Source organism: Coturnix japonica, chromosome 3 (genome assembly GCF_054131305.1).
Source record: "Coturnix japonica strain WE chromosome 3, WE-NBRP24, whole genome shotgun sequence".
In the NCBI taxonomy this organism is placed as follows: Eukaryota; Metazoa; Chordata; class Aves; order Galliformes; family Phasianidae; genus Coturnix; species Coturnix japonica.
In genome coordinates this window covers 52,396,896-52,420,509 of record NC_140665.1, presented here as the reverse complement: position 1 = coordinate 52,420,509, position 23,614 = coordinate 52,396,896, and the positions used below count along the sequence as shown (strand labels likewise).

Genomic DNA, 23,614 nt, shown 5'->3' with positions numbered 1-23,614 from the left:
AGCCCTGGTTTAAAATGTATTCTACATACTAATACACCTGGTAAGTAGAATACAGTAATTGCCTGTAGTTAGACAGACACTCCGATGCTGTCTATTCACTTTCAGTAACGCTCAAGCGCACACTGCGTACAGTGAGTCAACTGAGCACACTTCAAAAGCAGACCGAGTCTGCGGCACAGAAGCTGACAGAAGGAAAAAGGAGAGCACACACACTTGTCTTTTCAGATTTTTTAATTCCATATACAAACATTTTCAATGCATTTGCACTGGTAATAAAACTGAGACAGGCTCACTGCAGATGGCTTCTGGAGATAGGAAGACTTGGGTTAGACATGAAGAAAATGCTTTCTAAGGATGACAAATGTTCAAGCAGATTTTCTGGTGGTTTTGTGGAGTCTTCAGGTAGATGTGGAGGTGGAACAACGCTGATCTGGGAAGATGAACAAACTGCAGACCTGTGGAGGTGCCACACAGTCTGCTGCCTGCATCCATTTAGAGAACACAGAGTGCAGGAATAAATACAGACTTCCTACTTAAAGGACTGAATTTTTAAAAACCAGACTTAAAATAAAACCCTATGCAGGTCACTGTAGGAAATCTGTATTTTGGGTTCAGTAACGCAGAAGATCACAGAATCACAGAATTGTGGGAGTTGGAAGGAACCTCCAGAGTTCATCAAGTCCAACACTCCTGCCAAAGCAGGCTCCCTGCACCACGTCACACAGGTAGGCGTCCAGGCGGGTCTTAAATATCTCCAGAGGAGACTCCACCACCCCCCTGGGCAGCCTGTTCCAGTGCTCGATGAAAAGGTGCATTTAAGATAAGACACGCTGAAACTACTAATATGAATTAAGTGCAGTAGCTCTATTCACTAATACTGAACTGTTTACATGGCACCATTCAGAGTAGTCAGTTATTTCAACTCTTAGTTGAGAAAAATGGGTTTTTGCATTGATCACTTATTTCCCAGAATTCAAACTAGTGATGGATTACACACAAACTTATCTAAGCAACCCAGGTGCTATATTTGGATTTCACAGATGCCAGATTTGTAAATGACTATCTCTAAGCTACATTATTTATTTAGAAAAAATCATAAATCCAGATCATTTTATGCTTCTGCACCAGCGCAGAAGACTGCAGCAATACTTTATTGGAGGGGAGTTGGACCAGATGACCTCTAAGGGTCCCTTCTAACACAAACCACTCTATGACTCTAACTATAGAGTATAAAGCCCGACAACATCTGTGCAAAAAGGATGGTGAAAGCAGCTCTTAGAGAAGTTGCGAGGCATTAGCCATAAGGCTGTGATGCACATCTTTACAAAGAACAGAATGTTCTGAAAGCTTAGACTCCATCCACTCCCAAATCACCTGTAGGAGACAGGAAGAGATGGATGTTGAGCAGCCACAACAAGAGTAAAAATCACCCAAGACAGCTGAAAGTGGTAAAAACTTCCCTGTTTGTCATACTGAATAGCTGATATTTGATGTCAGTAAGCAGCATGTGTGTTAAGTGCTTTTGACCCTGTAAGTGTTAGGCTTCTTAATATCCACTGTCAAGGTGCTATAAACAAATATTTGGGAGCTTAAGCTAACTATGCCTTCACCAAGAGAATATGAGCTTATTCATTTCAATATATTCAATGGATAAATGAAAACATGTAGCTAAATATTACGTATACTACCTTCAAAACGACATGGCTCAATTTTTTTGGTACTGTAGAGCTGCCAAAGCAACACTGTGGCTGGTGAGGCGTTTCCATGTTCCTTGCTCCAAAAAGATTTCACACTGCAGCTGTTGGGAGACAGATCATATCTTAGCAGCAATACTGTCATGAGCTTGCTCTGTTCTTAAGTCTCTCTCAATGTTCCTGCAGTAGAAAGGCCCAGGGGACATGAAGCCCTACTGGCCCACAGAACATCTTGAATGATCCAGAAAGAACGTGTACAAAAGAGTGGTGGGGAAAAAAAACAAAACCAGAAAGAAAAGAACGAGGTCACTTGGTTTGAAGACACATCTGCTTGCTCTCAAAACAGGCAAAAAAAAAATAAAAAAAAAAATCCACTTTTCTTCCAGCACTGCAGCAAAAATTTCACAGAAACACTTTTCCAGGATAGAAAATACCTGGGGAGCTACTCTGTTCACATGGACCCATGATGCCGACCCTCAGGCAATGATTTTTCCAGCAGTGCCAGGGTACCAATAAGGAGTTCAGAATGGAAACCTCACATTTCCAAAAACTTACATGCTTGTGACAGTTTTGAGGCAGATGTGCTAAACGGAATGTCTACAACAGCTGAGTTTTGATCTCCTTGGGGTACAGCAGCGGTTCAGGATGAAGCTGAGAGAAGGAAAATAAGGTGCCAGGTATGCTAAGCTGAAATACACTAAGCGTTAGTAAAGGAAAGAGTTACTCAACAAACTAATATCTGATCACAACCTTCCTTCCCAAAAATAAGCTAATCCAACGATTTCTAAGACCCTGCTTTTTCCTTCTGAACCTTGAGGCAGATGTAAGTTAGATTTAGGCACTTAGCTAAAATTTATCCAGTCCTGAGGTATTCCTGGCAGTTCCTATTTAGAAACAAACAAACCCTGAAAGAAATGACACTGAAACAATGAAAGCACCTTTAAGCTCTGCACAAAACATCTCCTTGGCAGAACAGACTGCTTGAAGTACATGTCAGTGGTGAACCATGCCATTAACTGATAAGCCAGCTTAGCTGAAGGTTCAGCTGCAAGTTACTTCTAGTTTTTAAAGCTTTTGTGTAACACCAAGAGTTGTTCTCTTCATGTCCACAATAAAGATGTCTACACGTTAGTGGATGCTGGGCAGTAATTCACTTGCAGTGCCCTCTGGGAACTCAAACCAAACACGACAAAAATCAACTTACCACAGGGTCTCACTACACTTGACTATAACAAAGGAACAAATCACAGCCAAGTAACAAAGAAATCTTTCTAGCTGGGTTCTCCATTATACCATAATTACAGAATTCGCCTGTTTGATTTGGTTCTTCCCAAACTACTAATGGAACCGTTATCTTCCTGTGAACAGAAAAAGGGAAAGTTAGCTATTGTCTTTAAACTTAGGGAATTGAGCACATGCAGTTGTGGTTAATGTCAGTCATCTGCAGGAAAGGAAGCAGTCCAGTAGCTGCCATGTAAGCTTTACCAGGAATACTCACACCACCAAGAAATGTATGGACAAAAGTACATCTTCCTTTAGAATAGCCTGCTGTAACAAGCAAACATTTCTGATATACCCACAAAAACAATCTTTTAAAACAAAGACAGTTTTCTATATGCACTACCATAAGCCTGTGTTTTACTACCTGTCAAAATATCCCTTTTCTTTGAACTAACCTTTGGTAAGTACCACCATAAACATTTCCTACAAACATTAAATAAAACCACCACCGAAAGCGGACTCGTAAGCAAATAACTGGTTTGTAGGCATCAGACTTACAAAGTTTTTAAATAGAAAAAAAAATATAAAATTCACATCTTTTACTTCTTGAAATTATAAACTTGCACGACAACATCCAGAGCAGATGACAGTGATTTAAGAACTTTAAATTATCACACTACTTTTCAGTTGTCTTGAGACGTATTTCAGTGTATTTTCAGTTTGGTGTAGTTCCTATGGGGGAAGTTCTTTACTGTGAAAGCAGGAGAGGTGCCGGAACAGGCTGCCCATAGAGGTAGAATGCCCCGTCCCTGGAGGTGTTAAGGGCCAGGTTGGATGGGGCCCTGGGCAGTCTGGTCTGGTATTAAATGGGGAGGTTGGTGGCCCTGCCTGCAGCAGGGGGGGTTGGAGCTTCATTATTCTTGGGATTCCTTCCAACCTGGGCCGTTCTGTGCTTCTATGATTTATGATACCTGAGTTATGTCATGAAAATTACTACCTTTCTGTCAGAAGTAATGCTGACAGACAGAACTATTAGAAAACCCCACATTCTTCTGAGATTTGGGAAAAATCTGCTCTGGAAGAAGATATACATTTTTATGTCTTATACATTTGGAAAAAAACCTCCCCTCTTCCCAAAGAATCTGTGTAACTGCATGTGCCTGTTACACGCTTCTTTCTTTTCTTCCTATCACTCCCATAAGTACCAGCTAGTATGCTTGTATGGGAGCTACCAAAAATGCAATATTTCCACAACTTACATAGGCAGCTGGATGCAGCCATACAGAAACTTTAAAGAACAGCTTATCATTTCACAAGACTTGTGCTTTGAAGTTAAAAAAAGAAAAAAGAAAGAAAAAATAGGTTTAATGTTTACTCACTGAACTGTGCTAAGTAATGGCTCTGGTACACATCTGCAGTTGCAGAAAAGAACATAAACAACTGGTTCTTGGCCAAGGAATCAAATGCTTAAGCGACATAGGAAAAAGCTCCTGGTACATTCTTACTCAAAGGAAATACTAGGATTTCCTAGTACCCTTCAAGCACTTTAGACAATGCAAATATAAGGAAGAAAATACCTTCCAAAAAAAGGTGAATTTTTCTAGCACATCTCTGTCATAACCAAGGACTCATTAAGCATTTAGTTCATTAACTTTGAAAAGTATTTGAAACAAAAGGAAAGAGGTGACACAGCAGCTCTTTTTTTACACTCCCCAATAAAAGCTCTGCTCTTCATGGAGTACTGTTCAAACAACACAGTTATTTTGTTCAAGCAAGAAACAGTAGGCCATGTCCTACATGCAAACTGTTCTGTAAGAAACAGATTACCAGGAATTTTTCCACCAAGTTTATAATACAGTTTTCAGGCACTTCTCACAGTTCCATTTCAAGATTCCATTGCATTAAGTTGGATGCTGGCTACGATGTTTCCATCAGTACAAACACAACCTGTAGACATCCAAAACATAGCTCTGGCTCTTCATTCTCTTCAGTAATGCTGCTGTTTACAAGCTCTGGTTAAACATTCCAGCTATCCCAGTTATTCAGTTGACCTGTATGCAATCACAGGCTGTTCTTCACCAACATCTATCAACATATCTAGTGGCACATGAGGCTTGTCATAGCCAGAAAACTTGGGAAAGCTGCTTGGAATGACTGCTTGTTGAACTTCCGTGGCAGAAACCACCGGACCTGAGGAGTTACTACATACATCTGTTTGGCCACTATCAAAAATGAAATCACTTTCTTTTCCTTTATGATTCTGTTCAACATCAGAAGGTACTTCTGTACTTTCCTGCACAGAGGCATCTTCCACTTTGTCTGATGCCTCCAGAGGAGGACAAGAAGATGTTTCTTCACTGAAATTCTCAGGAGTAACAGCTTCTTCTTCCGACTCCACATTCAGCAAGGCTTCATCGTCATTCATTGATGATGGGACATTCACAGATGGGACTGGCATGATGCTTACTGCACAAATGTCTTTTGCTTCTGACCTTGATTCGAAGCTGTTGTCTGCATTCAGGTTTCTTATCACGCTGACCTTAAGTGAGGAAAAAAATATATTACTTTTACTTCCACATATCTATTAATTCAGTGGCTTTAACTTCTTTTAAGTTTAGAGCATTAAAGTTTGGAACACAGACTGAATTACAACAGATTTCAGCAGAAATTAGCAAAATGAGAATGTTGCAAGGTCAGCAGCCTGACTCCAACTATTTCATTAATGCTTTTATACAACCTTTCCAAACTGCTTTCTACCTGCAAGTATATGCGGCAAGGACCAAATCCATTTCATGTGTGTAATTTTTGCTCATTAAAATTAAAGTCATTTGAAGTTTACAGTGGGAAGAAACAGGGAAAGAAGAAAATGATATAAGAATCCTCCTCTTGAATTAGCTGTGAACATCCTTTATACCCTGTAGCTAATTTGTAATGACTAATATTTGTGGCAAATGTCTCAACCAAAAGGGAAAAGATCCTTATTTATGTCCCTTTACAATTTTCTCGCACTTCTAAAGCCTTACACCTAAAATACAAGAAGAGAATGTCTTGTACTCTACAAAGGTGCTGCATCTCACAGTGCTGGCTGGGAATGCCTAGAGAAACACCCCCAAGAATAATATCAGTCCTTCTGTACAACTACATCCAAGATCTGTGTCCATGAAGAAATCAGTTTTCTATCTGTGTGGTACAAGACACTTCTGTTCCATAAAAGAATGAAGTTACACAAAGGAAAAATCCTTGCAGGCTTCCTGGTAGCAAAGGTTCTTTGAGAGTCACTTAGTCATGGATTTACAATGCAATTTAGCAGTGTACGCCTTCATTATTAGCTTTGAAGAAAAGAACGGACCAATCTTACAATTACTGTAATGATACTCAAAGCACCTCCAGGAAGAAGTGCAATTAAGATATGGGTTACTATCTAAAAACAAGTGTTCACCATAAGCGAGTTAATATTTTTCCTTAGTGCATACTACCAGTAACAGGCAGCACTGTCAGCTGTTTTACTAAGGGCTTGTCCATTTACACATTCCCACCAACTTCCAGGAGCAGGTTTTCTGGAAGAGCATTTTAAAAGTTTATTCCAAACCGTATTAGAACACTGAAATCTACACAGCCCTTGCATGGTTTCACAACAAATTAATACTGAGTGAATATGCAAGTAAGAAACTACATTGATGCCCTCTAAGTGTCTATAGGGGAAAAAAAAAACCCTTCATAAATGTTAATGAAACAACTTTTTTTTTTTTTAAGACAGTAATTATTTCTGCCAAATACCATAAATGAAATCTACAGAGACAAGCAATTACGGTTTCTTCAAATCAAAAATACATATACTGTAATCCTAACAACCAAAAAATCCAGTCACAAATTGACACTATTTCTAAGTGCTATGCAAATACACTGAGAGAACACAACATGTCACCCCTTCACACTCAGAAAAAGCACCAACAGCTTGCAGAAAAGCTGACTTAAGCATGAGATCAAAATGCAATTGAATGCTTTTTGATGAGGCTTTGCCTTATGGAGTTAGTGCGTTCTCTTCCTACTAAAACATTTTCCACCATTTAAAGATAAGAGACACTGAATAAAACATAGTAAAGTTTAAGTAAACAAAGATGCTGCTTCCATGTGCAGGACAAGTTGGAATGACTGAAGACCATGACTGAAAGGAAACAGCCTCTTGAAATACTCTTTGTGAGGTAACTGAATGAAAACAAATGAAAACAAATAGGTCTCTCTGCAGCTACACAGGTGAAACGTCAGATTACTGTCACCAAGCAGTACACCAGCATCAGGAATGATTGTTAGGAATCTGTCCCATTTCACCACATTTGTATTTCTTGTGGGACCCTGCTATGAACAAGGGTGTTTCAAACATTGAAACTAACACTTTCTCTAATGGTAGCAACCATTCTATGTCCACACCGAATGATCTGAACGTGACTGATATAGCATTCTTAAGAGATCCTAAAGCAGCATCACGACAATGTTATCAAAGCACTCGTGATCTAAATGACAACAATTTTCTCTCCTTATTTGCCTGTATGATCTCAGAAGCTAAGACAGCCTTCTGGTGTAGAATTTCAGCCTCCTGGAATTTGCTCAAATGACCTGATTATATGGTATTTAACTGAAGCAGATCACTGGAAGGCTGCAGACTTACAGTGGGACATCTTGCCTACAGCCTTCTGACACATGGAAAAACTCTTGAGATGTTTCACTCTCAGACAAGACCAGGTAAAGCACAAAAGTTCAGCAACAGATGCCTGCAGAGATAACTCTTCCTTCCATCAAAACTTACTCATATAAATTACTGCTTGCATTAGTTATTCATTCAATTAATTACTATACCTGCCAAGATACACATTTGATATGATTACCATCTAAGAATTACTACTACATCACACGACAGTTCTTAAAAATTGTTTCAACTGCTATTGGTTGTTCAGCCGTTATAACTAACAAGATACTGTGAGGACAGTATAATGATACTTGCCAGATATTCACTCCTGCTTGACAAGAAAGCACAGAGGCTTCTACTGCTCTTCAAGCACTCTGCAGACAGCTTTCAAGGCAGAGCTGACCCTCTTCCCTGTAACTGCTCACTGCGAGAACTGATTTCCCCAAGCACTTTTTCCTCTCTTTTCCTAGTGTTATTACTTCTTTTTTTTCAACTTCTTACTCTGCACATCACTAAGAACACTATAATAACTCAGCAGTATTACAATATTACCATGTAATGAAAGAATCTCATGCACATATAGTGACAGGACAAAAGGCAACGGGCACAAAAATCAAACATATGAAATCCTAACTGAGCATAAGAAAACAATCTCTTACTGCAAAGTCATTAGAACCCTAGAATAGGTTGCTGGGACATGTTGTAGAGTCTCCTTTCCTAGAGGTGTTCAAAACCCCAGGGGGAGAAGTCCAGGGCAACCCAGGTGAGCAAAAACATGACTACTTCAAAAAGTATCTTGTAACCTCAGTAATTCTCGTGTCTCTGCTACGACAGTGAATACAAACATCTCTATGTACACACACATAGTTTTCGGGAACTAAGTTCTCAAAACAGATCAAGTAACGTTACTTCAGTTAAACAGTGACCAAAGTCTATTCCTAAAGCCAATATGGGACAACTGATTCTACGAGCTATCAAGACTCTTAAGACTGGTATAAATTCCGAACTTTGATGTGATCGTGGTATGAACAACCAAAACGTCCATAAAGGTGTTATTGTAATAAAAAAAATCACCCAGTTGGAGATAAAAAAATCAGACACAGATAACAAGGCTAAACTTACCAAAGATTTAGGCAGCTTTATGTTTTTCTTCCTTAGTTTCTTGCAGCCGCAACCTACTGTCAAAATTAGTCCCACAGCCACTATAATTGTACATACAGTTATAGCAATTTGTGCACCTAGGGAGGTAGAACAAATTCCATTAAGAAGTTTGGAAAATAAATACTGTACCATTTAGAAAACATGTAAGTTTATCCTATTAACTTCCATAAGAATTGCTGCACATAACCTTTGTGCAATAATGAAATGTGAAATTTTCCACAAGGCAGAATCTCTATCTAAACCTAACAGGACTCCACTAGTCCAATTTCCCTTAGTTTTCCCCCTCAATCACATTGCTCTTCCTGTGCATAAGGGGGGTGGGGGGAAAGAATACATGACTCCTCCTAGAAATTTTCTCTTTTCCCCAGTGAAGTGTTGAACCATGATGGAGTAATTAAAAAACAAACAAACTGTAACAAAGATACAAAGTTGAGACACTAACTGCCTTTATTCCCCTTAAGTAAGTAAAAAACAGATGATACCTCAATTTTATTACAAATTCAGAGTCAGTTCAAGCTCCAGAATGTCCACACACATTTTCTTCAGTGATATGATTCAGCAAGATGCCATTTATTAGAAGATAGGCTCAGTGTTTCTAAAAGCTATATAGCTCAATGAACATTTCATTTGTCATTTGTTAATTACATCAGTGATCAGGTGCAAAAAACCCCAAGTTTTAGGATACCAACGAGGTCAGAAAAGTACCCAGGAAAATCAAGGTTACTTGAAAATACATAACCCTTAAAAGCCTTTAGAACTGGGAGAGTGCATTTGGAAAAGAATGATCACGCTTTTCCTGTTTTCATACTCTCCCATAGATATCCAAGTGATCCCATGGCTGCACCACAGCTTGGACAACTTGCTGTATCATATCGCTGATGAGACTCAGTATGTTCTTTGTACAATTTAAGATCTGCTTACTCCAAGACTGCTCAGGAGGAACCCAAATGCAAATTTCTTCTGATGGGGCACCAACTATCAGACCATCATAAAAATGTCCCTTTGCCGAAACACAGTAATTAGAACCTTTAGAAGGAACTGGGATCTGCAGCCTACATTCAATCATCTCACAGTCCATTTCAGAGAAATTTGTACTGCTCTAAAAGAAAAAAAAAAAAAGAGATCAAAAATAAAAATAAGGTCATATTACATCATTTGACTTAATACAAATGTTACAGCATCTTCTAACACTTCTACAATGTTACAATAACACTATTAGATGTAGCTCCTATAGATACATGCCTTGCAACATCTGGAAACTTCAGATGCCAATTTATGAACTATCCTAAAATATTCCGTTTGATGAGATTGTGATGCTTTAAGAATCAACAAGTTTCAGATGCTTCCAAAACATGCTCTATCCATACCCCATACCTTCATTCATAGTTCACTTACAAAGCACATACTTGGCTGCATGCAAAAAGTAACTCTAACCTATGCCCTATCATTTTACAAAAGTCCATTCTCTATGACTTTTAAGCAATGTGGTATCAATACTTGGAAGGTGAATCTTGTGAACTGAAAGGTTTATCTAAACAAGTGAAAAGGGCACAAGTGAAATTACCTATGTTTTGGCAGGTATGTAGAAATAACTTCGTGTGACGCATCATCCTTCTATTTTGTGTACAGATACTGCAATTATCTGGCTATTGTTAAAAGACATGCAAACAGATAACTAACGTTCAGACCTTTAAATTATCTCTTTCATCATGACCCACATTTTAGGACTTCAGCATTATTCTGTTACATTCAACTACTTTCTTGGTATCTGTGGACTAGGTGTGTTACGGGGAGCAAACCCCATATTAAATATTTAAAACACACAAACATATTTTTAATTCAAATTTAATTTTTCACTTTGAAACTTACCTCATTTTCACTATTTCTAAAGATCACCAAGTATGAGAGCTGTGAATAAACATCTTTGATCCAAGGCTGAACCTCCACAGATGGAAATTCAGGAGGGTAAATATCGACTATGACTTCAGTACCATGCCTTGAGAGATTCAGCTTTGGAGGTCCAATTTTTCCTGCAACACATTTTATCTTTGCTATTAGGCCAAAGTTTTTGAAGTAGTATTGGAAAAAAAAAAAGAAATTCAATAAAACAAGCTAAGTGTAGTTACATTCCTAAAATTCAGTGAAGAATTGAGATCGATACATTTATTTGAATGCTATTAATATCGTATAATTGCAATGCTGGGGAAAAAAAGAGGAATTTCAGTACATTAGTACTGAAAATGCTGGGAGAAAATTAACAAGTTTTATTTTATGATGGAACTTACCATGCTTTTGCAAAACAAACTCATCTGTCTCAACGTACTGAGACTGTTGTGATCCAACAATAGCTTTAATACGAAACCAGTAAGAAGAAAAAATTTTCTCTATTTCCTCCGATAGGTCGCAAGAAGTAGCTGAGATGTTCACACAAGTTGAGACAGTCCTATACCTGCCGAAGCTGTAAAAAGATCAAGAAAAAGCTACTATTAATACACCATGGGACAATATTGAACAGTACACTGCCTGTGAGCAAATAACAGCGTGAATGTGTGGCACAGATAGGAGCCTCCTTCTTGGAGATCTGTTTGGACACTGTGCTGGGCACCCTGCTCTGTGTGGCCCTGCTTGAGCAGGGCTTAGATCAGATGGCCTCCACAAGTCCCTTCCAGTTTTAACTATGTTATAATTTGGCAAATTTCGGCTTAAGTTACACTTAGGAAACCTTCATCCTACTGGACTCTGGGACAAAAAACCAAAACTGTTTTCCATGGACTGATTGTTTTTGCACTTTAAGAAAAAATGAGGCACAGGAAATGGTGAAAGAATATGAACTTACTCGTAAGGTTTGACCTCCACAACGAAATGGGGAGTTTCAGACATGGGTGGGTACTGCCAGTGCAAGACAGTTCTGAAATTTCTGGATATGACTGAAGTTTCTGTTGGTAAAGGCACTGGAAGAAACAAAACAATTGCACTTAGTAAAACACAGGAACTGTCAAATATATTACTTTATTATTTGGAATTGGCAACATGCTAGAAATGGCCAGAAAAATTAGACTTAAAAATTGGAGATTATTCCCCCTAAACGGACCCTGTTTGCCACTACTACAAACACATTTCAGCCCTGCATGCTGATTTACTTTTCTTGGCCTGCAGAGACATTTTCTTCCTGTTTGCAACCCAAAACCTCAGATAACTCATGCCCACTGAAAACAAATCCACTGGATAGCGCTTATCAGGTTCATCAGCTGTGACAATGATACAGCTATGTCAGTATTACACAGATAAAACAGGACAGGCAGTGTGAGTGTTCTGAAGTTAGAGGAGATTAGCCCAACTCCTGCAGATTTCTGTCGCTCTTCAGAGCTGAATCACAGATGGGGCTACACAGGGATGTTATTCTACACTCCAGGGGCCCCTAATATCTCCTAACACAGCCTTGTCAAAAGACAATAGGTTTGCTGGGTAAAGCTTGGATTCAATGTGAATTTTGACACTGACACTTTTATGTCCCCAGCAGTATTTATTTTTAAGTGTGTGATAACAAAAAGCTACTAACATTTGTAAGGAATTTGAACACCAAAGCTAGCATGTAGCTCCACACTCAAGAGATCATTTGAAGTACATTTACTAAAACTAGAGGTGAGGTAATAAGTGACAGATAAATAAGAAATAGCACTGATAGTTTCCTCATGCAGCAAACTTCTGTCCTAAGCACCAACAGCAGCAGGGGTGCAGGGGAGCAACTGCAGGGGAAGGAAAATTATATGACCCTGTAACTATTAAAGGCTGTTACATGGCATTCAGATGAGGAAAAATGAACGTTACTCAACTATTTTATCTGTCATGTCTTGGCTTCTTGATGCCTGATTCACAGCGTTTGATTCTGTTAATTTAGGTTTTGTGAGATGATGAAAGATAGCTCGTATTTGACCTGCCCGTTCGTAACCTCTCACAAAGCGAAATGTTCTCACTTCACTTTGTGATTTATCAAGGGAAAGTAAACAATTTTCATGTCTTGAAAACAAGACCACAAAGACAGCACTTTGCAGAAAGTAATAGAGAGAGCCTAGGATATGCTATTAACCACGAAGATGCGATACGCGTAATAGACGTCACTCTGCGAATGGTGCTGCGGTTTGGTTATTCTACAGCCTGTGTGAAAGTGGTGTTCAGTTATTGGAAAAACCGAACACAATCATCAATTTCTCAACCACAAGAAAAAAAGGTGACAAATCAACAGAAGAGGTGTCAAGGCACACAGATGTCACAGAGCGTCCCAAAAAGTAAATACTTGAGGTAGTAACTTATGAAATCTCCCTGTTGTGTGCTATCGTAAGAATAGAGCTGCTTTTAGCAGAGGAGTAGGAAATCCCAGGAGATATCTGAATCATCAGTAGAAGCTACATGGATTTAGCTGTTCAATTACACAACGTTTTGCTTTTTCCTGCCGACACATTTTATCCTGTTCTGTATACAGATGTCACTGGGTTAATTAACAGTCTTGAGTATTTTCTTTAATTCAAATCACTAAGCACCTCCGTGACTTAGTTATTTAAATGTGGTTCTCATATAAGATTTGTTATTCCAGCTAAATATTTATATGGCACTTATATGCCATATAAGGGTGATGGAGCACTGGAACAGGCTGCCCAGGGAGGTGGTGAAGTCTCCCTCTCTGGAGATATTCAAGACCCACCTGGACGCCTACATGTGTGACGTGGTGTAGGGAGCCTGCTTTGGCAGGGGGGTTGGACTCAATGATCTCTAGAGGTCCCTTCCAACCCCTACAATTCTGTGACTCTGTGATTATCACTATATTAAGTCAGCAAATGCATTTAGATCTACTGAAGTATTTTCCCATCACCTCCATAAGCGCAGTGAGCATTATTCCCACTTACCAATCTAAGACACAGGAACAAAATACTCAGGAAATCTACAGAGTGGGAATCTGCAGTGTGACCAATGAGAAATTCTACCAAGTCATCTCTCCACCCCTCCAGCTCCAAGGATTACTCAGCTTAGTTCTTTGCTTTTTCTCCCAGAGATGACTTCTAACATGCTCCAGCTCTGAGACTACTGACATAAACTAGCAGAAAACAAGCCTTCCTCCTGAAGAGACAACCTTCTTCACAAACCACACCACCATTTAAACCACCTTCTCAGCCACCAGAAAGATGGCTTGGATCATTTGCAGGAGCAAGAGACACAGACCATCAACTCATCCTTTCTATTAACAACTTTCTTTCTAATGATGTCAGCCAAGCAGCATCTCCCATGAACTAGTACTCCACCTCTTATGTTCCACTCCATATCCTTAAAGACAGACCAAAACCACACCCTTCAGCACAGGCTGAGCAGCTAAAATTCTTCACGCTATGTAAGAGCAAAACCAGTAGAGAAGCAGGTTTATAGCACATCTTCTTTGAACTCATTCACCTTGCCACATTACAAAGGCCAAGAACTATCTCCCTCTCTTTTGCTAAGGGATGACACCTTTGCTCCTTTTCCCTGTCTGTCTTGTCTCTGATTGTCTAATAAATAGAGAGTAACTTCAGTGTAAATAGTTCTCAGCTTGTGTTTATTTTTGAGGGTTGCTGGTTCTACCATAAAACCAAGGAATGCCTGGAAGATCATCTCCTTTTCCTAACTGCGCTAGTTATTTACACAGAAGACACGATCTCTGCCTGCAAACAGGTCCTGATCACTTGAGTCACCAAGGACCACTTCTGTCAGTTCAACCAGCAATAGCTCACTTAGCTTAAGCTGCAGCAGTGCAAGATGTGGAAGTGGGGGCTCAGCATTACAACAGATTAGACCACAGGCCCTCAAAATGGGAGTAGAAAATGGATAAGCTAGTCTACTTTTAATGCCTCCACCAGACAACTTTAGTTCTTTTCTTCAGGTTTATAACCTCCCCTATTTTAGTTTGTTTTTAAAGAATCTTAAGCGTCCAGTTCACAGTTCCTTCTTCCTCATATTGTCTCCTAATGATGTCTCCTTCCTGCCCACCCAATGCATGCACAGGCTGGGACAGCTCAGCCACATTCCACTCCTGCACCAAGCGCACTGCAGATTTTCAAAGCTTTTGAAATATTTTATTTGAACACCATTTTGTTTAACATGCAGTGAAACAGTCATATTTTTAAACACATCATGAGCTGTTCTCTTTCATTGTCCAGCATGCACGACTTGAGGAAGGTGGTAGTGGCTGACACAGGGCTACTCTTCAAACGCCAAACTTCTGATTTAGAATAAACTAACACAAACACAGCAACACTCAAGGCACAAATTGCAACAGTGAGAACTAAGTATGGAAAAGGCGAGCAGAAAACTGACCACTAAAGCAAATCATACTGCACCATATAAGACATTCAGATAGTTCTGGTTCACATCCAGTCCAAAATGTCAGCTTGAATTAGAGCCTGCAACAGCATTTCAATGCAGAAGGTTCTATCAGAAGTTCTCAGAAGGATCTTGAATTCAAGAAGAAAAACACACCCAATTTACAGATAAAAAGTGTACAAAGACTGGGGGTAACATTTCAAGCTGTCCCACAGTGCTTTTAAAATAGCTATTTATGATTGAAAGCTCATGGAGGTAATATGCTGTATGAACAGGAGTTAGACCTAGACCAATGTCCTAATATATATATATATATGTCCTAATATATATATTAGGACATTGGTCTAGGTCTAACTCCTGTTCATATACACACACATACACACACACTATATATATGGGCTTGTCATATCTTGTGCATATATATATATGACAACCCCAGGAAGTTGCACAAGATGAACATATTAAAAACTGCTTTTACAGTAAAATCTAAATACTGTTTTATACATTCATTGTCATAGTGGAAATGCTAAGTCACAGCCTGAACCAGTGATTGAGTACCTGGTGGGAAGACAGAGCAAACCCAGGGGAGCTCAGGTGAATGCAGTGCACCTGAGTGACTGGAAGGGGTGGAACCAGGATCCACCCATTCCCGGACCTCATTTAAGGGTTGGCAGTGGAGACCCTGCCTATCTGAGGCCTTCTAAAGGTAAGCAGCTCCTTTCCTTCATTTCTGTATCTGTGAATGCTGCATTTTGGGTTTGTTCTCATTTGCTGCGGTCAAAGACTCTGCAACCCTGCTTTTATCATCCTATTACAGTTGTTTTTTGGTTTTTTGTTTGGTTTTTCTGAGCTGTCATTAAAGTAAATAATTAAATAGAGCTCTATTAGAAAGTCTGCAGCTGAGAAGCACTGCTACGACTGCCAGTAATAAGAGCCAAAAGGACAACCACGCACGCTGGTCAGCCACAAATGTGAAGCACATACACTGTCTGGAAGACTTGTTTCCAATGTGCAAGACACACCTGACACTGTATCGCAGTCTCTGTCTATTGCTGCTACTGTAACCTTGATCAGAAGCCTCATCCAGGATACAGAAATACAAATAGTTCCCATGGCCAAGAGCTCTGCTGCACCAATGAGTCACTGGCAGACTGAGGCTGACACGAGCACCCAGCTGTAGACACATATGAGCTACTCAGATAACTGCTGCCTGCCTTTTCAAGGAAAAGGTGCAATCTGGGACAAGAGATAACTGACAGAAGGGCACTTCCTCATTGCCTGAAGTATCACATGCTACCAGGACACTGAAAGCCCTGCTGAGCCTGCAGAAAGTAGCCTGTCTTAACTAAGGAAAGCATCATAAACCTGTTTCGATGTTCCCGTTCTCCTATTCACATTTTTCCTATTTAAGACACCACATCTGTTTGCCTCTGTGTAATAACAATTTGTCAGTACAGGTACAACCTCATTCTTCACAGCTATATCTGTTAGAATTTCCTTCATTGTGGTTTTGTTAGCTTAAAAAAATATTAATTTTTGGCTTAAATGTTGGAGTCTCTGGTTCAGTTACTGAGGCTATTGCTAACCTCAGTGTTAGTCACCAGGAAAACCCCTGCTTGTATTGCCAAAACACAGCTCAGAAGTATGTGCTGCTCCTTTCAGGGTTTGCTGCACTTGTGTAGAAAGGAAGCGCTCTGTTTTCTCTAGGAAGCTTGATATATATCAGCTATCCCACGGCAGCCCCATTGTGGCAGTAATCTGCTGAGTAAGCCTGGATTTCAGCAAGATGGGTGTCCTGCAGGATGTCAGCTACGAGTCTTACAGCCCCATTACCCAGTGGGTGAGCCCCAGCCATCTTCCCCAATCCCGCCCAGTGTGGCCCAGTGCCAGAGCTGCCCACGCCTGACCGCCATAAAGCTCCAGCAGCTGCACGGCCATAAAATCCCAAGACACATAACCAACAGCTCTGTGATCACATGCTGGCAGTGCTTAGGTATATGGATCTCTTTGTGAGGATTAGGCTTAGCGGAGCGCTGCTGCTTTCACCCACTGTACAAACATGCCTCTACATTCAAACTCATGCAAGTAGTGTAACCGAGCTCTGTGCAATTCTCAATACTCAGAAATATAGCGCACCTTATTCAGATGTGAGCCATTACATGAGCCGGCTCTCTCCGATGGTACTGAACTGTCCCTGATGGAAGTGAAACTCACAGATCCGACTATTTCTCCCATGTTTATTTATCTGTCACTGTCCCACCTGCTCACACTCCAGCCCATGTGTGGCTGGAAGCGACCTGCACCCGCGGCCATAGGTCTCTAGGCCCTGAACTCCCCACCCTTCATTTAAATTCCCAGCTTGCCACAACACGAGGATCTCACCCTAACCCATTTGCTAGAGCATTTTCTCGGGCGGAACGAGGTGAGCGTGGAGCATCAGCGGTACAATCCGCTCCACTCCGATCCGCCGCCCCCAGCCCTTCTTTCAGCGGCACCCCCGACCCGACCCAGCCCAGCCCGTTACCTGCGGACGGCCGCTCCTGGAGGGAGGCCGCGCTCTGGTCGGGAGCCACCAGCACCATCAGCACCACCAGGGCCAGCCGAGCCCCCATAGCGCCCGAAGGCGGCAGCGAAGCCCACGGCTGCCCAAGCACGGCGCCTACACCCGGCCTCTAGACGGGAAGGGGCGGGCGCTGAGGCGGAGGGGGCGGGCGCTGGGGTGGAGGGGGTAGGGAGGCTTCTGGGCAGGAGTTGGGGGTCTGTTGTGGCTTTGGTCGGTTGTTGTGTTGTTTTTATTTTTTTAAAGTGCTGATACTGCTTTATATCTACCAGCCCTGACCGCTGATAAAACATCCTTCTGCTTTGGACTGTCTGCTGTAATGCAATTTTGTTTTTTAAAAAAAAAAAAAAAAAAAAAGTTAAAAAAAGTTGTTTAAAAAAACAAAGCACGAACGCAAATGCCCTTTTGTAGCCTGCTTTCCGCTTCTCTTTGTTGTATGTGGTCGCTAACAGTGTTGCTGCGCATTCCAGCCTGTGGGATCTTGTTTCCCTTGGTCAGGGGGCAGAGGGCCTGCACTGCGGGCCTGACAGCAATAGCCTGGACTCAGAGGACAGAACCTGTTCCCCAGAGACCTTCAGACGCAGTGCTCCGAGGCCATCTGTGTAGAGGGACCCTCATCTATGTTAAGAGATTCTAGCCCTTCTTGCAAATAATGTGTTCATGTTCACTGCCAAAGATCACATAAAATGCTGCCAATAGCAGCCTTTCCCATCCTGTTCACATATCCCCACCCTGCCCCAGTGATAGCAGTTGTGTGCCTCAACCACCCTGTCTGGTTCCCGCAGGGCCATTTGTCCACACACAAAGCCCGGCCAGCAAATAACTATTTCTCCAGATGCAAAATGGAGGCAGCGAGGGATCCCTCACAGCCACGCTTCTTCCCAGGCTTTCATAGAGACAGAAAAGAGGAAACAGCTAATGGCTGGAATCATTGTGCTTCCTCTTTCTAAGGCTCTCCTTGGAAAAGAATTTCTTTAGCTACTCTCCTGCTTTCATTCCTTGTCCCAAATTGTATCTCCACAGAAAGGGGCAAAGGAATTGCTTTTCTTGCTGCCTGCTGCACTACTATCTACGTTTGCAAAACTGAGGAGGCAGCATGACATGTGAAAGGGCGGTGGATAGGAGAAGGGCATTCTTCACAAGCTGGCACTGGTTCTAAGAGAATAGCTTGCTGTAGGGGCTCAGAAATGCTGGCAAAGTGGTGCTGAGGGGTGTAGGACCAGCATGGGTTGGAGAACCCTCATCTTCTGCCAAGGAGGATGGATTGCCAGGCTGTGCTCACTCCTGTGTTCCCTGAACTCCATGGCAGGATGGACACAGCTATGAGCCCTGTTGCCAACAGCCATGATCCTGCCTGCTGGAAGGAATGTCTGCTCACTGTCATGCACATGCAAACTGCTTAGATGATGAAATGCCTGTGCAGTACTTTCCAACAGATTAAAATGCTATTTTGCACAAATATAACTGACAGCAATTTCTGGACAGGGGCTGCTCTACTTCAGGGAAGTGGAACCCATCCCTGCCAGAACTTTACCAACTGGCTAAAATTTTTCCCTATCTTGAATGGTTATATCCTAGAAAAGAAAAAGTAAAATAAATAGATGCAAAAACCAAAGCAATTATCGGTTATTGTAACTTCCCCTTTATCTTGCCTTTTTGTCAGTAGCCCGAATGCAGTCACATGCCTGTGCAAGAAAGGTCTTGCAACAACATATACTTTCTCACATCATGGGACAAGCTTCCCCATCTTGTTTGTTTGTTTGTTTTTTAGCTGTCACATCATTCTGTTACAAAATTCTTGTGCCCTCACATCTATGTGCTGCAGCCCTCCTTGAGGTTTTGCTGTCTTGCAGAAATGGTTACAGGATGTTCACCTCACTTAGTCAGAAATGCTTACTCCGCTGATTCTCAGTAACAGCCTTTGCAGATAGATACACAGTTTCTCACAGAGTGGGCTATGTGCTAGACCTTCAAGGTTTTGGCTTTGAAATCCTGCTCAAGGTCCTTTAAAAAACTAAGCCAGAGATGCCACCAATGTGGTAATGTTTGCAGCCTGTGTGGGAATACTCTTAGCAAAGGTGTGTTGCAGAGCTAGGGACACCTCTTCTTAAAGTGCTGCCACACAGAGAAATCAAAATCACAAGTGATTTCCCAGTCATTAAAGCACTAGCTATGTTCATTTCAAAGCATACAATCAGATGTCCCTCCTTGGGGTGAACAAACAAGAAAACACAAACAAAATGAAAGAAACCAAAAACCTGGTTTTGATTTCTTCTCAGCAACTCATTACTTGAAAATCACGGTTCCAGGAAGAAGAAAACTAAAGAAAATAAACCTGAAGCAGTCTAAGTTGTGGTATGCTTTTGTCAGAGACTGGGCTTTCTGCATCACGGAGCAAAACATTTTGTAATTACTCACTCTAGAAAAGAAAGTGCCTCACCACCTAGGAAATGACATCCTAGAATTAAAGTTCTTTTAAATGCCTGTGCTACATATGCTATAATTGCTTTGGCACTAAATCCTGAAGGAGTTAGGTAGATAACACACTATGGATATCATAGTTTCACCAAATGCTCTTGTTGGTGAAGCAGCAGCTGGCTTGCTTGGTCACCTCTCCAACAGATCAGCAGCAATGAGCACTGCTGGGAAGTTAACCACCAAATCAAGGCAAAGCAAAACTCGAGGCTGAGGAAGATGCCTGCCTGAATAGGAAAGTAAAAGAAACCAAAGGGGAAAAGGTAGCAAAGATTGACTGAGAAGACTGTATTGTGAGCTGACAAACAAATCTTGTAAAGGGTGCATGTTTTCATGTTGCTGTAGCTGCTGTGTTGGCACATGGCTTTTCATCCTCTGTTAACTGTGTTTGGCTGATGCATCTGTGACATGGTACACACCCTGATAAAACCAGCCATATGGACATTATTATGCATGACAGCTTGTGCGCTCTCAGGTAGGAGGTAGCCTGATGGTTTGGGGTTGAAATGGGTCATTTACAGTCAATACAATAGCAAGAGGAGAGGGCCTAATTCTAGTTGGAGCTCTGAATGAGGTACAAGAAGACAAACCAGGAGGTTCTTACGTTCTTGAATATCTTAGAACATACTAAGACCCATAAGAAAAGAGGAAGCTGAAGTCAGTTCTTGCATTTGGGAGATGCATTTCCCTCTAATACTCTGCATTCTTTTGTGCTTTATAAATGAATGTATAATGTAGGCCTTACTGTATGACTGTGTGTCTTCTGTCATATCCTCAGATGCAGGTCTAAGTAAAAGACCAACACCTTTCTTGGCAAAAATAGCACCACTACAGAAATGAAACTAATCTACTATTCTGATAAGAGGTGTGGAAGGTGTATCCAAGCATGGGAAAGACAAGCGCGATTAAGTTGTGTTGTGATGCCTTTGTGAACTTCTGCATGTATAAATCTGGCCTATACCTTGTAAGAATAAAAGTTAAACCAGAATGTTCATATCTTCCACCATGTATTGAAGGAGGATACCATTAATGTAGATGCAGAAATGTCTTCTGATAAAGGGTCCCAACTCATGAGACCTGCTAGTACCATACCAGAGTCGTTTGATCTCTTTCAGTGATCAGTATCTAATGTCTCTATTTGATGTGGGAAGTCCCATGCAAAATCATTGCCAAACATTAGGTATGTTTTAGAGATACAGTATGTAGTGCCTTTAAAGACCCATAATTATTTTACTGTGAGAATCAGTCTTACATAGACCGTGCTGTTGTTTGACAAACTGAAGAGCAGAAAATGTTGGTCGTGATACTTTTATTAATATCTAAAGAGCATTACAACATAAATAAGGTATCACAATAGGAGACACTACAATTCTGCATGATACCTGAAGATTAAAAATTCATGGTAAAACCATCATGTATAGTCAGGATCAACATTAATCCATGTGATCAAAATTATGTATTGTTTCTTGAAAATCTATGTTGGGACTATTCAAAAACTGAACAGAATAAGAGAGTGGGCACATACATGTATTACAAAAGAAATGTTTTATGAAATTATTTGTAGGAACCCAACTGTAATGTGACTTTGGTCGTCATGATTGGATGGATTCTAACAGGAAGTTGTATAATACTGGTGGGGGTTTTCTGAATATATCAGTTATTTTACTTCATCAGTGGTGATAGGAAGCAGGCTTCATTAATTCTGCTGCTCACAGAGACTGTTATGTAAGTGTGCATTTTGTGAAGCAAAATCTATTTTCTGAAAATATTGTTGAAGAAATACAATTGAAGAAATTGTAATTTAAATTAGTTCCATAAAAAAAACCAACAACAACAAAAGCCCCAACACAAGCTAAAGTTATATATAAAAATCAACATATTTTAAAGTCTCGTATGGGTATACTAACAACAGATGGGCTTTAATTTCATTTACACAGACATTCAAAGGAAACTAAACACCCATTACAATAGGCTGATTGTTGACAGGAAAAGGAAGCTGAAATTTTCCGGATGCTCAATTCTACATATTGTATGCTGTTAACTGCTTGGGGCCATTGAGATGGGACTGGGCTCAGTTCAGGATCCATAAGGAAGGTGAACATTCTTGAAATGGGCTATAGTTGGGTTTGACTTTGGGTGTGTGTTGCCAAGAAAGGTCTCCAAGAAATCTCAGACAGCAAAGACTATTTTTGCCCTTGATTTGTCTTTCATGATTTACATTTTGCACCCATCCTGTCATTTTAACCTTTTGGTGAGTAGAATTTGTTGTTTCTATGTTGTGCTTCTTATGCTTTAAAGAGCTACAGCACATCTGATAAGTTAGTGGTGATTCTTGCATTCCTAAGAGTATCCAACTCCCAGGATAATACAAGTAAAATGGTATTGCAAGTAAGTTCTGTATCTCGGGATAGAGCAGGAAATCCCAGACAAGAAATAAATTTCATTTCAAGTTCTGAGGAATAAACAGTCCCACACTCTGTACAAGGGAAAAAAAATAGAGACTTCAGGATATTTTTGGGTCCTCTGCAGAAGAGCAGTGAATATCATTCTTTATAATAATGATAAAACTCTGAACTGACTTTTTTTTATTCAAAGTATTCTACATCACCTCTATTGCTCCTTACAGAGCTGAAAGAGAGGCAAATGGTTTTATATTCCAAGTATTCTGAAGTGTGCACAATCTCAGGAATGCTAGAAAAGAAACTGGCATATTGGTTGAAGACAGAAGAAGACACTTCGTCTTTATTCTATACAATGATTTATTGTGTTAGGAAGACGAGCTGTTATTGAGCTGCATACAACTTAGCAATACTGTTTAAAGTGGCAACAAGTATCTTTTAATCGAAGTCAGGCTAATTAATTATGTGTTGAATTTAGAGGAGAAAGAAAAATATTGATTCAGTCATTGGAGGGAGCAGAGAGGGGCCTTTTGTAGCACTGCACCAGAACAGTTACCTCTGTCCCAAAAGGATGAATACAGACAGGAACAGGTGCTGAAAGGAGCTATTTGGATGAGGAGCTGAAGGTGGATATCCTCTCTTCTGAGAGGGGGTTGAAAAAGCTTGACTTGTTTTGTCAGTAAAAAGAGAAGGCTGGAAGGGGAATTTCTCACCTCTATAGATATGTTCAGGGTTTAAGCATGAAGAGAGTCTCTATTTTTTAAACTAGAAGGTAAAGTTTATATAAAATCAGGAATTACAAACTGTTTGTGTCTGAGTTAAGGCTGAAAAACTGAAGATTTCTCAGTTTCAAAAGGTTAGAGCCTGGAATGGTATCCTTGTAAGAATAATAGGAAACAAATGTTATTTTTAATAAAGAGAGTGATCATATAGAAGTGAAATTACTCAGCGAGTTTGCTTGCTATAGCCATGAAGGGTACTGCAGTAATCTATTTTTGCTGGTGGTGAGTGTACAAAAATATTTTCTGCTGAGACTATTTTACTTCAGAGCATATTCTCTTTTGTAAAGTATAGT

The 23,614-nt window shown here is 40.5% G+C and overlaps 1 protein-coding gene across 5 annotated transcripts; it reads right to left on the bottom strand.

Annotated features, from left to right (window-relative positions):
- Positions 1-213: 213 nt before the first annotated feature.
- IFNGR1 (interferon gamma receptor 1) lies at positions 214-17,779 on the bottom strand. Of its 5 annotated transcripts, none has more exons than XM_085543582.1 (8): positions 17,630-17,779; positions 15,100-15,236; positions 11,597-11,711; positions 11,046-11,218; positions 10,630-10,790; positions 9,682-9,859; positions 8,722-8,837; positions 214-5,454 (listed from the first exon to the last, which is right to left on the bottom strand). In XM_085543582.1, the coding sequence occupies exons 2-8, from the start codon at positions 15,113-15,115 to the stop codon at positions 4,954-4,956; spliced, it is 1,260 nt and encodes a 419-aa protein (XP_085399708.1). In that variant the 5' UTR covers positions 15,116-15,236; positions 17,630-17,779; the 3' UTR covers positions 214-4,953. The 5 variants fall into 5 exon arrangements, with proteins under 5 accessions (XP_085399708.1, XP_085399710.1, XP_085399709.1 ...); XM_085543584.1 differs by having other exon boundaries at positions 15,123-15,236; XM_085543583.1 differs by lacking the exon at positions 17,630-17,779 and adding an exon at positions 16,128-16,258.
- Positions 17,780-23,614: the final 5,835 nt, after the last annotated feature.